At 40.6% G+C, this 15,895-nt stretch overlaps 1 protein-coding gene across 4 annotated transcripts in view; it reads right to left on the bottom strand.

Annotated features, from left to right (window-relative positions):
* The window catches only part of nrg2a (neuregulin 2a), a 468,706-nt gene extending 461,326 nt beyond the window's left edge, over positions 1 to 7,380 (bottom strand). For 3 of the 4 annotated variants that reach the window (XM_078411499.1, XM_078411501.1, XM_078411500.1), the window contains exon 1: positions 6,170 to 6,719. In XM_078411499.1, coding sequence (XP_078267625.1) covers positions 6,170 to 6,575 — 406 coding nt within the window. In that variant the 5' untranslated portion in view covers positions 6,576 to 6,719. Of the gene's footprint in view, positions 1 to 6,169; positions 6,720 to 6,853 lie in introns of those variants that run through there. The other variant, XM_078411502.1, reaches the window with a different exon arrangement.
* Positions 7,381 to 15,895: the final 8,515 nt, after the last annotated feature.

Genomic DNA, 15,895 nt, shown 5'->3' with positions numbered 1-15,895 from the left:
CATTACTCAGACCTGGTGTATTGATTGTGATCATTGCTATTCATTAAAATCTATTGAATTGCTTTAAATTTGGTTTGAGTAGATACAGTGCCCTCCATAATGTTATGGACAAACGCCTATCATTTATTTATTTGCTTCTGTACTCCACAATTTGAGATTTGTAATAGAAAAAAAAAAATCACATGTGGTTAAAGTGCACATCGTCAGATTTTAATAAAGGCCATTTTTACACATTTTGGTTTCACCATTTAGAAATTACAGGTGTTTATACATAGTCCCCCATTTCAGGGCACCATCATGTTTGTGGAGTACAGAGGCAAATAAATAAATGACGGGTCTTTGTCCCAAACATTATGGAGGGCACTGTAAATGTGGCACCTCCATTTATAATGAGCAAAATATTCTCACTGGCACTCCACAATATGTTCTGAAGATAACTAACATTGACACATTGGAGATAGCATCAGTAAACTGAGTTACAGTCAGAGATCTCAATGTTTTAAAAGGAAAAATGTGTTGAATATTATTGGAGTTGTTACTTTATATCTCAAAAGATGAGTGCATATTCCTGCAATTGAATCTCAGAATGGATCATATCGTTCAAGTATTTTCAGCAAAATACTCAGTTATTGTAACTTTTTTGTGACTGCAGTTTGAACAATAACTTTTTTTTAAATTGAACAATAATGTGAACAAATGGCAATAAAAACAATAATTCAGGCCAAAATTCCCCAATAAAAGAGCAACACCAATGATCATATCATATCATATGATCCATTTAAACTTTGTAATGTCACACAACTTCTACAACATGGAAATGTGGGAAAAGAATGGGTTGATTTTCCCCTCCTGCTTTAAGCTTCATTTAGCACATGGCCCCAGGGATATCTCCAGTTCGAGTTTTGGTTTGCCTTTCAATTCATTTTGGGTTACCTACTTTCATGTTGCATTGTGGATATTGAAAATCAACATCTAAAACATTTATCACCAATTGTATGAACAATAAATTGCTGTTACTCCAAAACTAAATTCAAAGAATCATCTGCACTTGTGCTCAATATCTTTATTGTGCCATTTGAATTGCTATTTCTAATTTATTGCTTTAGAAATATGTAGGTGACCGTGACCTAGAATAAGTGTTGGGGTGTGAATCAATTACCCAGAACTCAGCCTCCCAGAGAGCAGAGCTTCTGGTTAGAAGACATTCATGGTATTTTGTCCCCTTCAGGAAATATCTTTACACTGTTTTTATTAAGAAGATCTTTTAAGAAATTGCGTGAGGCATTGTCAATAAGAATAACTCTTCTGCCGGCGACAATGTACTATTACCCACACCAACACGAAATAAGATTTCACCACCCAGAGGCAGTGTCAATTGTAGCAATTTTAAATGGAATTGCATTGATAGCTATTTGCTCAAAAGTCAGTTGCAGACATCACACAGTCAAACTTAAACCTGTAAAAAGATTGGAGAAAGCCTTGAAAAATAAAATTATATTATGTTGTTTTGCAGTTCAGACCCATGAAAAAATTGTCAGCTATTCAATATGCAATTCAATTTTTTTTAAAGCTATTCAATAAAAAGGCGCAAGAATAGAAATTATGTATAGATTATAGTATTTCTGTTTCTTGGAATTTTAGCCCAAGCCAGCATATTCAAACATGCTGCACATGCTAGTCCTAAAATTCAGTTCAATTTCAGTAAATAGGCATTGTGCATGTAGACAACAGAATTTGAACTTCAGATGCAGAACACAACCTACAGTTGCCACTGCAGAGAGCATTCAGAACCACAAATGGAGAAGAATTCCTTTGTTCACAAGACTTTTTACTCAAACTTTAGAACTTCATGAACACCTCAGCTTTGTTACCACATTTCACCGCAACTCTTTTGAACAACCAAATGTTTCATGCACCATGAGCGTAGGTGGCATGCATGACTTTCTCACCTAATAGCTTAAACTAGTCAGAAAATAATGCACAATTTACACACTATCATTTTCCACAAAACAGCTGAAGCCAGAACATTCTTTTTGTACATTTAATGCTGTTTAGTACATTTGATTTCAGCCTCAATTGGAATGCGAAACTATATTTTGACTTGCTATCTGTACAGTCAGCCAACACTGCAAGTAAATAAAAAATGTTATATCTCACGTCGCAATATCATGCTGCACACTAGATCATCCAGAGAAACAATCCTTAGAGATTTACTTTCAAATTACAGTGATGTACAATGAACTAATAATGAAAACTAATTTATAAATTAAACCTTTTGACCCCATTTTTACAAAAAGTCAATGTTTTTCTTTGAATTAGAAATTCTTTTCCTGAAAAATGAGCATTTATGAAGAAAGCTGGCAATATTGCTCAATGTGAAAATATCCATTTCTTTGCCTCTAATTTCCACTATGAAGTCCTTGTGCCACGATCAGAGGTTTTATTGCCTATTCACAGGAGCCTAAACTTTAATAAGGCAGATGAAAAACAAAAAAAAAGCCTTTAAATTTAAATCTGGCCAATACCAATAGCCCAGTGCCAAAAAAAACCCACATACCATGATATTTTAACCATTTTAACCTGATTTTCAGATAAAGTTCACTCACAATGGTATGGTAGATTTCCTCATCAATTAGTCTAAAACATTGTTACATTCACTGTAATATTCTGTACACATTAAAATAGGCATTAACAAATAAAGGGAACAGTCTGAATCCTTAGACTATTGACTATCAATTGCAATGCCAGGAAAGATAGTGGAATCGTATGCAAAAGAAAATATCTAGAGAATGAAAATATGAAGTTAGATGGTAAAATGTTTTTGGATACAGTATTGTGTAGGAGACTCATGAAGTGAGGGCAGAGCATGGAGGGTCAAAGCATGTGGACAATGAACATACCAAAACAGTAATCCCTCACACAGATTGATGGAGCAATGTATGTAATCTCAAAGGATCAGTGCCAGGGACCACTATTTAATGTCTGCATAGCCTGATATCAATTGCAAAACACATGACAACTATTTGGGGATCATAGTTAATGCAGTGAGAGGCAAGGATAAATTACAAGACATTAATAAACTTGATGGCCAAACCATCGGCCAATTAATTCCAATATAGCTCAGCATGAGGCAGCACATAACGGTTGGATGAGTAAACTGGCCATGCCTGCCTTGGGAGGTGAAAATCTGAATTGGATAGAGGAGAAAAGGGATGCACAAGGACAGTGCCCTCCATAATGTTTGGGACAAAGACCCATCGTTTATTTATTTACCTCTGTACTCCACAATTTGAGATTTGTAATAGAAAAAAAATCACATGTGGCAAAAGTGCATATTGTCAGATTTTATTAAAGGATATTTTTATCCATTTTGGTTTCATCACGTAGAAATTACAGCCGTGTTTATACATAGTCCCCCCCAATTTCAGGGCACCATTATGTTTGGGACACAAGCCTTCACATGCATTTGTAATTGCTCAGGTGGGTTTAATTGCCTCCTTAATGCAGGTATAAGAGAGCTCTCAGCACCTAGTCTTTCCCTCAGTCTTTCCATCACCGTTGGAAACTTTTATTGCTCTTTGTCAACACGAGGGCCAAAGTTGTTCCAATGAAAGTCAAAGAAGCCATTATGAGACTGAGAAACAAGAATAAAACTGTTAGAGACATCATCGAAACCTTAGGCTTACCAAAATTAACTGTTTGGAACATCATTAAGAAGAAAGAGAGCACTGGTGAGCTGACTAATCGCAGAGGGACAGGCAGGCCAAGGAAGACCTCCACAGCTGATGACAGAAGAATGCTCTCTATAATAAAGAAAAACACCCAAACACCTGTCCGACTGATCAAAAACACTCTTCAGGAGTCAGGTGTGGATTTGTCAATGATCACTGTCCGCCGAACACTTCATGAACAGAAATGCAGAGGCTACACTGCAAGATGTAAACCACTAGTTAGCTACAAAAATAGGATGGCCAGGTTACGGTTTGCCAAGAAGTACTTAAAAGAGCAACCACAGTTCTGGAAAAAGGTCTTATGGACAGATGAGACGAAGATTAACTTATATCAGAGTGATGGCAAGAACAAAGTATGGAGGAGAGAAGGAACTGCCCAAGATCCAAAGCATACCACCTCATCTGTGAAACACGGTGGTGGGGGTGTTATGACCTGGGCATGTATGGCTGCTGAAGGTACTGGCTCACTTATCTTCATTGATGATACAACTGCTGATGGCAGTAGCATAATGAATTCTGAAGTGTATAGACACATCTTATCTGCTCAAGTTCAAACAAATGCCTCAAAACCAATTGACCAGAAGTTCATTTTAACAGCAAGACAATGATCCCAAACAAACTGAAAGCAACAAATGAGCTTTTCAAAGCTAAAAATGGTCAATTCCTGAGTGGCCAAGTCAATTACCCGATCTGAACCCAATTGAGCATGCCTTTTATATGCCGAAGGGGACTAGCCCCCAAAACAAGCATAAGCTAGAGGGCTGTAATACAGGCCTGGCAGAACATCACCAGAGAAGACACCCAGCAACTGGTGACGTCCATGAATCGCAGACTTCAAGCAGGCATTGCATGCAAAGGATAAGCAACAAAATACTAAACATGACTACTTTCATTTACATGACATTGCTGTGTCCCAAACATTATGGTGCTCTGAAATGGGGGGGAACTATGTATAAACACTGCTGTAATTTCTACATGGTGAAATTAAAATGTATAAAAATTGCCTTTATTGAAATCTGACAATGTGCACTTTAACCATGTGTACTTTTTCTATTACAAATCTCAAATTGTGGAGTACAGAGACAAATAAATAAATGATGGGTCTTTGAACCAAGCATAATGGTGGGCACTGTAAACGATCAACATGAATGTTGCATTAAAAAGGTTACATACAAAAAGGGTACAGAAGCAGAGAGGTGTTATGGTTAGACCAATGAAGTTACATCCCATAGCCCTCGGCCATTACATATTATTATTCATGTATACCCTCAAAATGGGTCACCTGTACATGATGATGTGATTTAGAGATAATTAATGTGGCGTGTGATACAATAGAGCAGTACAGCTTATTCCAAGGGTATTAATTCTATTCACTTTGCGCCGTGTGTACACCAAGTAATGTTGGCAATGGAATACAGTGATTGGCTTTACAGCCAACCTTGGAGACAGCCATTTAGGTCAATCTGAATATCTACTCCATTTTGTTACTTTTTAGTTTCTGTGATATTGTCACAGAACACAACTGGAAAGGATATTTTGAGCAACATTACAAAATGTTAATATCAACATAATGCAAGGTAAATAGTTCCTAGAACCAATAGAAAGGATACTAATAAAACAGCCTGTTAAGAAAGTAAGACTCCCATCATCTTCGATGTAAATTAATCACATTACTGTCCCGAATACGCCTTTAAAGTACAACAGAATGCAACAAAACATCCCTGAAATCTCCATGAAGACCGCACCATACAAAATCCATAAAGGAAAACTGCACCAGGTTTTTTTTTCCCGCCCTTGTCCAATCGCTGATGGTTGTTTTTCCCAGCACCAACTGCTAAATTAATCCGGACGCTGATGTGCTACACTGAAATGCTCACAGTCGAGTTAACGCTCTTGACCCACCCACCTGCATAATGATAAACAATAGATACAGTTGTCTATTGAGCCCATCCAAAAGGCTTCGCAGTTCACAGCTGAATAGCGTTCTTCCACCAAGGTATCAGGAAAACAAAACCATACGGTTCAAAACTTAACAAATCCTAGTGTTGCTTATTTTTAAGGCTGAAGCACCATTTCTTGATACTTTTTAAAACAGCTATTCGCACGAAGTCATTGCAACGCGCCGCAGTTCTCAAGACATTAAAGGGCAGGAGTCAAAATCCACTGGAGAAATTGTGCTAAAGTTTTCATGCAGTCATTACATTAATGCGATATCAACACGCTCATAGTCACGACGAACCCGCCCCAGCAACACGGAGCTCCCAACTGCATCTCATTCTATTATCAATGAAAAAGATAATGATTTCCCTTGCGTTGAAGGTTGACACAACCTGCAACTACTTTAGATGCAATTAAAACAGTCCTGGTGCGAAGTAAAAAAAACGATTTCAATACGCATCACCAAAATATGTGACAGAGGGAGAGAAAAAAAAACTTACCGCAGTCCTCACACAAGAGCTTCCCAACATCTTTTTTAAGGTTATTTCTGCCTGTGTCTAATGGAGCAAATGATGTCTTAAATACTAACGGTTCGTCTGTTGGGTCCATGAAAAAGATGTATTTCTGGTTCTTCTTCACTTTGATGCATGGTGCTTCTGATCCGAAATCCCCGATAGTGATGAGCTGGTCCTTCTCCAGCCCCCCGCTATTGACTGGCCACACGTCCAACACTTTGACATTAACACTGTAGGGCTCGGTGGCATTATCTGGGACAGACTGCACCTTGCCTTCGATCACCACCGCTGAACGGTACGTTTGGTCCTGCAAGGAATCTAAGCTCGGGGAGTAGCAGGCGAACGACACCCCGACGACTAGCATGGCAAAATGGATAGCACCAAGCCTCATCGTTGAAATGCACGCCCGCGCTCGGCTGCAGTGAGAGCGAGCGCTGCTGAGTTGGGAGGCAGAGTTGTGACAAAGTGGACTGCAAATCGCCTCGAGTTGCACGGCTGAGCAAGAGACCTTGCGTAAGTGTCCATGGCATTTGGATGTTTGCATAGGGAAACACCGCTCGGAACCGGAAGCGGCGTAATACTGTATTGCTGCTTAAACCTGTCACCGCAACCACCAGCAAATATCATCAAAATCCCACTTTGATTATTAATCCAACCCGATGCACTTACCGTCATTCGTTGAGAACAGCGGTTCGTTGCCAATGTTTGCCATGTAGCCGGCCGGGCGCAGTCTCAGGCTCCCGCGGATACCACCCAACACCTACCACATCGTCCTTGTGATTTCCAGTTCTATTAAGTTCAAATGATGGTGATAATGCCGTCGCTATGGTAACTACACTGTCAACTAGCTTTCGAGGACTGGAGCTTCTTTCTATATTCCTTGAATCCCAAATCAGCGGCAGTGGATCATTCCAGCATATGTTGCATTAGATTTTATAGTGGACAGCTCGCTCTGCAGCTCTGCATAGACCCGTCTCAGATCCGAAGAAGGTAACCAGATCAAAGGGCTTGCACAGCAACCGGCAGAACTGCTCATTTTATCATAGAAGACAGCTGGGGAGGGGGAAATCCCTTTAAATAACTTGAGCGTGGGTTCGGTGAAGAATGGGTGTCTCTGTAAACGCTGTAAATAATTATTTATCTACGCGTATATTTTTTTCCCCCTGTCTTGATCTGTTCCCTACTTGGATGCATTCTGATCACATCCACGATGTGCTACGGATCTATGGGTATGGGGATCTTCTTAGCTGCTTCGCATCTATTCTGCACAGAAAACGTAGCGCCAGCTCTGGCAACAACAAAAAAAGCAATATAGGAGGAGCGATGAGGAAAAAAAGCAACAGAACACCCACAAAATAGAAGCACAGGTTTTCTTCCAAATGACTATATGAAAACACCGCACTTTTTATGCGGCGATACTGGGTTTTTTAAATATAAACACAGTGCACATATATGCATTTGTTCTTCACTCTTGGATTATACCCGTCTTTTTTTAAATTGTGGGTCATATGTGTATGTAAGTACTATTAAACACCTCGGTGTGGTGTGTAGCTCAGAGGTGACACATCTGATGACTGCAGACCACCAGTGAAGTGCTACAGTCATGTACAGCGACACCCAGCGACACGGGTGGAATTCGCCTTTTCAGGGCAAAGCCTTCCCTTCAAAAATTGTCAGCTTGCCGAGAGCTGAAAATCCATGGAGCGACCCTGCTCCTGGGCTACAACACTTGGAAACTCGACAGATGCGTGAGGAAACAGAAATCTAGAAATCTAGAAATCTAGTGTCAGTCTGAAGAAGGGCCCCCACCTGAAATGTCACCTGCCCATCATCTCCAGGGATGCTGCCTGACCCGTTGAGTTACTCCAGGAATTTTAGTTAGTGTCTTTTAGTTTAGAAATCGACCACGTTTGCTTAAAAGACTGAACATTCAGCTACTGTAACATTTGCAGGTATTAAGTTGTGGATTTGAAGTGCAAATTTTCCCTGCATGGATACATTCTGCTCCAACCGTTCGCCTCCGCACGGACGTTATCACAGTGTCAGCTATGACTTAAAAGGAACACTCTCACCCAGACCGGTTCCATACAACCACCACTCTTTGTGTGAAAACGTTACCCCTCAGGTTCCTATTAAATCTTTCCTCCCTCACCATAAACCTATGTCTGATTCTCGCTTCTCCTACTCTGGGTAAGAGACACTGATCAGTCCATAAGATCAGTCCTCATCCTCCTGCATTCCAAGGAATAGAGTCCTAGCCTGGTCAACCTTTCTCTATTGCTCAGGCCCTCAAGTCCTGGCAACATACTCATAAAAATTTAAAAGACTCTAGACCAAGTGGACCCGTTGGGCCCAAACCTCTCCTGCATTGTTGGAGCACCCTCTCCTCACCTCCCCTCCACCCCTTCCCCTCCCTCCCTCACCACTCCCTCCCTCCTTCCTCCCCCCCTCCACTCCCCCCCTCCCTCTCCTGCCCCCTCCCCCCACTCCATCCCTCTCAACCCCCCCTTATCCTCCCTCCCTCCACCCCCTCCCTCCCTCCCTAGGAGATAGATTTCAACTTTAAAATGTGGATAACTTAAAAAATATAACATGGATTTCAATGAAACCTTCCATTAGCACCAAAGGGACGACGGTGAGTAAGGTGGGCCTAAAATTGTCGCGCTGTCGAACATCGTTTTGGCTGTAGTTCAGGAACAAACAAACAAACGAGAGTTTTAGTATATAGATTTAGACAGGTACATGGATAGAAAAGGGATATGGACCAAATGTGGGCAGATGGGACTAATGTTGATGGGGTATATTGGTCAGCCGAGCAAGTTGGGCCACAGGACCTGTTTCCATGCTGTATGACTCCATGCCGTGCTGTGGGTACAGAAATACCAACATTCAGATGAGAATAAAAATCAAGACCTCAGCTAACCTCTCCTGGATATATTTTGTGATTGGTCATGGAATCATCCCAGAGCTCTGGACAATATTTAATCTTCAATCATCATTGTAGAGACGGATCATATGGACATTGTCTTCTTGTGCAGTGCATGATCACCCTTCTTGAAAGCCTTGGATCTGGACTTCAGCAGATAAGTAGCCTCCATGTTCATCGAAGGTTTCCAGGTAGGTTAGATCCTAATTGTCTTTGTCAGAATATCAATGCCTTTATTGATGAACCATCACGACTGAGGTATTAAACAAGTGAAGACTGAATGAGGTGTTCTTGAACAGGTTCCAGTCCACCAGCTCAAGGCAGCCCCGAGTTGGCTCCATGGACCACTGTCTCCATCGGCCACTGCTGTATTACTCTTTTATTTGGTGGGTGACATTTCAGTCTCTGCCTGTAAGCTGGCAGAGGCAGCAAGACAGATGATCAGACTGGCAAAAATAGGGCAAGAGATGGGGCAATGAGCGTACTTGATGGCAAGTTCGCAGCGATCAACAGAGTTAACACCCCATGTGGAGCAGGAGACATACTGCTCCACACATTGTGTCAAGTATACAAAGCAGCTAATTCATTGTCCAAGAAAGAGTAGAGCTAATAGTCCTTGCAAATCTATCCCCTTTTTCTCATTAAAACACTTCCTTGCTTTGTCCTAGGCCGTCTGCAAGAGGGAGTTACCCGATTGCATGTTTGTCTTCTGAAACATGAAAGGGAAACCTTTGGATACATGCCTTATACATGCTAGGTTTTATTTTCCGCATTGGATTTGACCAAAGTGCTTCTTCAGCAAAGTCATCAGGTTTGCCAATATCTATCAGTTGTTGTGCTGTTAATTCATATTGAAAAACAGGGATTTTGGAGAGAGTAGTGAAAGTAGGAAATGTGTTTGTGTATGTGTACTAAAAACGGGAAGTAAAATTTATCTTCATTGCTTGGGCTATAACTTTGTGAATTTGTTCAATAGACAATAGGGGCAGGAGTCGGCCATTCGGCCCTTCGAGCCAGCACCACCATTCAATGTGATCATGGCTGATCATTCACAATCAATACCCCGTTCCTGCCTTCTCCCCTTACCCCCTGACTCCGCTATCTTTAAGAGCTCTATCTAGCTCTCTCTTGAAAGCATCCAGAGAATTGGCCTCCACTGCCTTCTGAGGCAGAGAATTCCACAGATTTACAACTCTCTGACTGAAAACTCTCTGACTGTTCAGTTCTTGTCCCATTATTTTCAATGTCAAATTTGCACATCCCACTTCCTCATTTCCCACTACATCGTTTAGTAAATCTTTCTGGAAGTCAAGGACCCCTTGCCTCCAACAAGTAGCAGTGGGTGGCTTTATCTTCCTGGACAGGTTTGGAGGGATAGGGACCAAATGCTGGCAGATGGGACTAGTGTAGCTGGGATATGTTGGCCGGTGTGGGCAAGTTGGGCCGAAGGGCCTGTTTCCACACCATGACTCCATCAGATGCCCATTTGCCATCAGATTCCATTCAGCCAACAAGCAATAACTCCTCGAAGTTAATAGCCACGGAGCCTAATTCCCCAAACTGATCAGTTGGATCCAGGTTCTCGGACTGCTCCTTTGACACCATCTTTTTGCACAAATTACAGATAATGATAAGTCAGAGTTTAGGAGGGAAATCGATTGTCAACTTTCTTGGAAGATGGGAAGATTCGTTATGTCGACTAATACTCTCTTAAATTTCCAGGTGTATGGTAGAGGCAATATTGATTGGTTGATCATGGCCTGGTTCAGCAACTTGAACGTCCAGGGACAAAGAAGATTACAAAAAGTGGTGAGCACTACCTGGTCCGTCATGGGTTCTGACCTCCGTATCAAAAGGAACTATCAAAGGAGCTGCCTCAAAAAGGTAGCCAGCATCATCAAGGACCTATACCATCCTGGACAGCTCTCATTGCACTCCTGCAATCGGGAAGAATGTATAGGAGTCTGATACTGTGACATCCAGGTTCAGGATCAGCGTCTTCCCAATACCCATCAGGCTATTCAACACTGCAAACTCCAAACTACGAACTGCCTTGGTTGAACAAGGGACTTTGGCTTTGGTTTGTTTAGCACAATATTGAGTTTCTTATTTATTTAAATTATTTTTGTTTATTACTGGACCAAGTGGACCCATTGGGCCCAAACCTCTCCTGCATTGGTGCAGCACCCTCTCCTTACCCACTCCCCCCTCCCTCCCTCCTCCCCCCTCCTTCCTCCTCCCTTCCCCTCCCTCCACGCCCTCCCCTCCACGCCCTCCCCCTTCCCCTCCTCCCCACTCCATCCCCCTTATCCTCCCTCCTCCCCCCTCCCTCCCTAGGAGATAGACTTAAACTTTAAAATGTGAATATCTTTAAATATATAACATGGATTTCAATGAAACTTCTTCCATTAGTACCAAAGGGACAACGGTGAGTAAGGTGGGCCTAAAATTGTCACGCTATCGTGTACCATTTTGGTTGTAGTTTAGGAACAAACAAACAAACAAACAAGAGTTTTAGTATATAGATGTTACCTCTTGAGTACTGGCGATCAAGTACCAAACCTGATGCTGCTGTAAGTAAGGATTTCACTGTTCTGTTTCAGTACATATGACAATTAAACACTCTTGGCTCTTGAGCCACTTGCAAATCTTTATCATAGTCAGGGCTTTCAGCTCTACTTTGTCCTCTATTGGTTCCCTCTAAAAAAACACTTTTTCATCTTCTCTTCCTTCCTCTGCTTTATACCATGAATAAATCAAACATCAGAGATATGCAAGGAGATTGCCAGGCATTAAATTGACAGCAGAGGAACAGTGAAGGCAACACGCAGGATAACAAAAAGGAAAGACTGGGCAAGAAATGCAAACTAAGGTAAACATAAGAAGTCTGTTAGAGCAGTTCAAATAAAGTGAAAGTGTGCTTATGTAAAACCATCAAAACAAGAAATTATAAACAGGAGAGTGATTTACAGGAAGAAACTTTACTCATAAATGAGGGTATTTATTCACAAAATGCTGGAGTAACTCAGCAGGTCAGGCAGCATCTCGGGAGAGAAGGAATGGGTGACGTTTCGGGTCGAGACCCTTCTTCAGACTGATGCATCAGTCTGAAGAAGGGTCGAGACCCGAAGCGTCACCCATTCCTTCTCTCCCGAGATGCTGCCTGACCTGCTGAGTTACTCCAGCATTTTGTAAATAAATACCTTCGATTTGTACCAGCATCTACAGTTATTTTCTTATATTACTCATAAATGATGTCACAGGAGCTCAATTTAGCATTTTGCAGGACGTCAGGCACAAAGTATGAATTAAATACAAAGAAGCTGTTAATTATATCAATTCCTCTTACAGTTCAGTACAAAAGTTAATTTAAACCATTTATTTGATTATTGATTTTTTTAGACCATTGAACCCCATCTCTTACCACTTCTTTCAAATAAATGCTTTAGTTAGACTGTGGTTGCAGAAAGAATCAGATCAATTTAAAATGATGTAAGTGATTTTCATGGCAGTGACAATTACAAGCATTCTTTGTTGACATGTTTAGCAATCTGTTCTTTATGCATGTAACCATTTGCAATTCTAGCTTTATCTTACGACAATTGAAGACATGTTTTAACATAATATGTATAAAACAAGCTGATTTGGCGGTTTTAGCACATTGCTGATGCTGAGAACTAACTAGTTCTGAAATGAAGTATATTTTGCACTCCAGTTAAAAAGGCTTGTGAAAAGAAAGGGGTGTATGAGAGGACCATGTCTATAACTTTAAAAATATAAGACCAATTTGAATGAAACTTGGGTACTACAGACCCAGGATAATGGTGAGTAGGGTGGCCCTATAATTGTCACACAAATGTGTGGCAGGGGCACAAGAATAAGGCATAAACATACGGGGGAACAAACAAACCTAACAAACAAGATGAGAGTTGTTGTAATATACACCGATCAGCCAAAACATTATGACCACTGACAGGTGAAGTGAAAAACATTGATTATCTTGGTACAATGGCACCCATCAAGGGGTGGGATATATTAGGCAGCAAGTGAGCAGTCAGTTCTTGAAGTTGATGTGTCGGATGCAGAGAAATGGGCAGGAGTAAAGACACGGGCCAAATTGTTATGGCCAGACGACTGGGTCAGAGCATCTCTGAAACGACAAGACTTGTAGGGTGCTCCCGGTCAGCAGTGGTGAGCACCTACCGACAGTGGTCCGAGGAGGGACAAACCGCAAACTGGCGACAGGGTGTTGGCGCCCAAGGCTCATTGATGCGGGAGGGCAACGAAGGCTATCCCGTCTGGTCAAAAGGTCTACTGTGGCATAAGTCACAGAAAATTTTAATGGTGGTCACGGGAGGAATGTGTCACAATACACAATGCATCGCACCATGCTGCGTATGGGGCTGCACATGGAGGACCAACAGCATCTTAGGCAGGTGGTCATAATGTTTTGGCTCATCAAGTCATAATATTTTGGCTGATCAGTGTATATATAGATGTTTAGAGGAAAAGCACAAACTGCAAAAGGCACAAAGACTACCATCAGTCTAGTTTCTCCCTATTACCCCTTTGAGCACACAACAATAATAGAATTGTTGACTAATTATGGCAATCTATTGCTGCAAGTAGAATTGCTGCAAGTAGAACCCCAGTGGTGGAAAGCATTGGAAATCTTGGCTGTAAGAAACCTGTTCTTCTGAAGCATGCTATGCTTACCATATGTTATATTTCAAGTGACTCATACAATACAAATAAAGCAACCTTCAGACAGCCGAGTAGAAAACTCTTAGTGAATCTTCTCAGTGGGCCTCTTGGAAAAATATGAAATAATATAAAGTTTTGAGAAGGCTAGGGCAGGTACAATGCAGAGTGAGAAATTTGGAGAAGTACAGTTCGCAAGTTAAAATGTAAAGAAAGGAGATAACTATATAAACATGTGCATATATAAAACCATGTGTAAAGTCTTTTGCAAATGAGACAAATGAAATAATCTTTAACTTGAAACATTAACTCTGTTTCTCTTTCCCGGATGTTTCCTGACTGCCTGAGTCTTTACAACCTTTTTTTGTTTATCTCTAATTTCAGTTTTCCAATCTCTGCAGATTTTTCTTGATTTTTATTTACCAGACACAAATGGTTTTATTGTATAAATGTGAAGGTAGAATACTTTGATACTACGCTCTAATATTTTCAGTGATAATACTTTTTTAATCTGTTTAATTAGTAACAGCTTTAATCAATAAGATTAATTCATGATCGCTAATGTTTATTTCCACTGAGGAGGCAGATGAGAATACATTGCCGATTGTGGAGGTGTATTACTGTAAATTAAAGAACTGGTTAGCAGTATAATTTAGATGATTCATATTTATATGTTTTATACAAGGTTTTTATACAAGGTTCACCAAATGCAAAATAGAAAATCTGGGTATCTAAATATATGTTGCCTCTCAGCACCAATTATCATCTGGTTCTGCAGCAAAGAGGTTATTTGTAATATTGAGTTTCCCATCATGCTAATAATGTGCAGATCAATCCGGAGATTCACCCGAATCTCTTCCCTTAGCCTTATAACATACGTGACTAAACTTTCATCTTATAATAGATTTATAGCCAGGACAATTAACTGAGCCTGCAGAAATTTTTGGTAATTGATTCTTGACAATAATTCAAAGCTAAATATTCCTGCAGATGGTAAAATAAATGTTTTTTTGTAACTCTTAAGATGATATGGCAAAACAAGTGTAATATATTTAATGCATTTATCTTAATTGTTATGTAGCCATATGCAGAGGCCATTCCATAACTTGGCATTTATCGAACTTAGAACACTTTTCACAATACCTATTATAGTAATGGCTTACAATTTACAATTATTGAATTAGACAAGGTGAAAATCAAGAGCATATTAGAAATTTGGGTCTATCTTGGCCTCTTAACTATCCAATTGTTGTGACAAGCATGATAATTAATTGAAATTCGGAAGTGTTTTTTTCAAAATATACTTATGCCTCACAACCAACATGAAGGAGTGGGCCTACATTTATTCATGTGGATATAAACATCATATGAAATTCTACAGACTGCCTCTGAAGCTGACACAGCTGGTGTCTGGTTATTTTTTAAGCATCTTTTAAGGGAAATTTAAAGGTGGTCTATGCTCATGCAGCAGAATGTTTGTGTGGGATCCCAATGGCAGCAAACAGGAATGAATGCTTCCGAAGTAGGGAAAGCACTTTGGAAGATCTCTTTGGGGATAGTGATCTCTTTGAAGTTTGTTTTGTACCATCGTCAGGCATGGATGGATATGGATCTTGTAAAGGCAGATGAGATTAGTTTATCTTGGCATCATATTCAGACATTGTGCGCCTAAGGGCCTGCTTCTAGGCTATACTGTTCTACGTTCTAAAGGGCCGCAAGACCCTCAGATACCTCTTTGTACATGCTATTCCAGTGGGTCATTATCCACAAATTTTGGAAGTCCTGAGGTGCTCTTTTACTCACAATGTTGCCGATTAATATTTGTTAAAATAAATTGAATCTGGCACAAACCTCTCTCTCATGGGGTGATCAAGTGCACGGAAGATATAATGATGGTGACATGCGGTGAAGAAAGCCGATGCTTGGCATTAAAGAAATTCAGTTGTTTTGTTGAAGGAAGTTGGGCCTTTTTGTAACACATTTGATATAAACACTAAGAAGGCATTATATTTCCACTTTACCTCCTGAAACTTGTCTGGAATTACCTCCTGTTCGGGCACCATCTGAGATGAAAATCTGGAAAG

This window comes from Rhinoraja longicauda, chromosome 14 (assembly GCF_053455715.1).
Source record: "Rhinoraja longicauda isolate Sanriku21f chromosome 14, sRhiLon1.1, whole genome shotgun sequence".
NCBI classification, from domain to species: Eukaryota; Metazoa; Chordata; class Chondrichthyes; order Rajiformes; family Arhynchobatidae; genus Rhinoraja; species Rhinoraja longicauda.
Note: the sequence above shows the minus strand (reverse complement) of the source record. Positions and strands in the feature narration are given on the sequence as shown.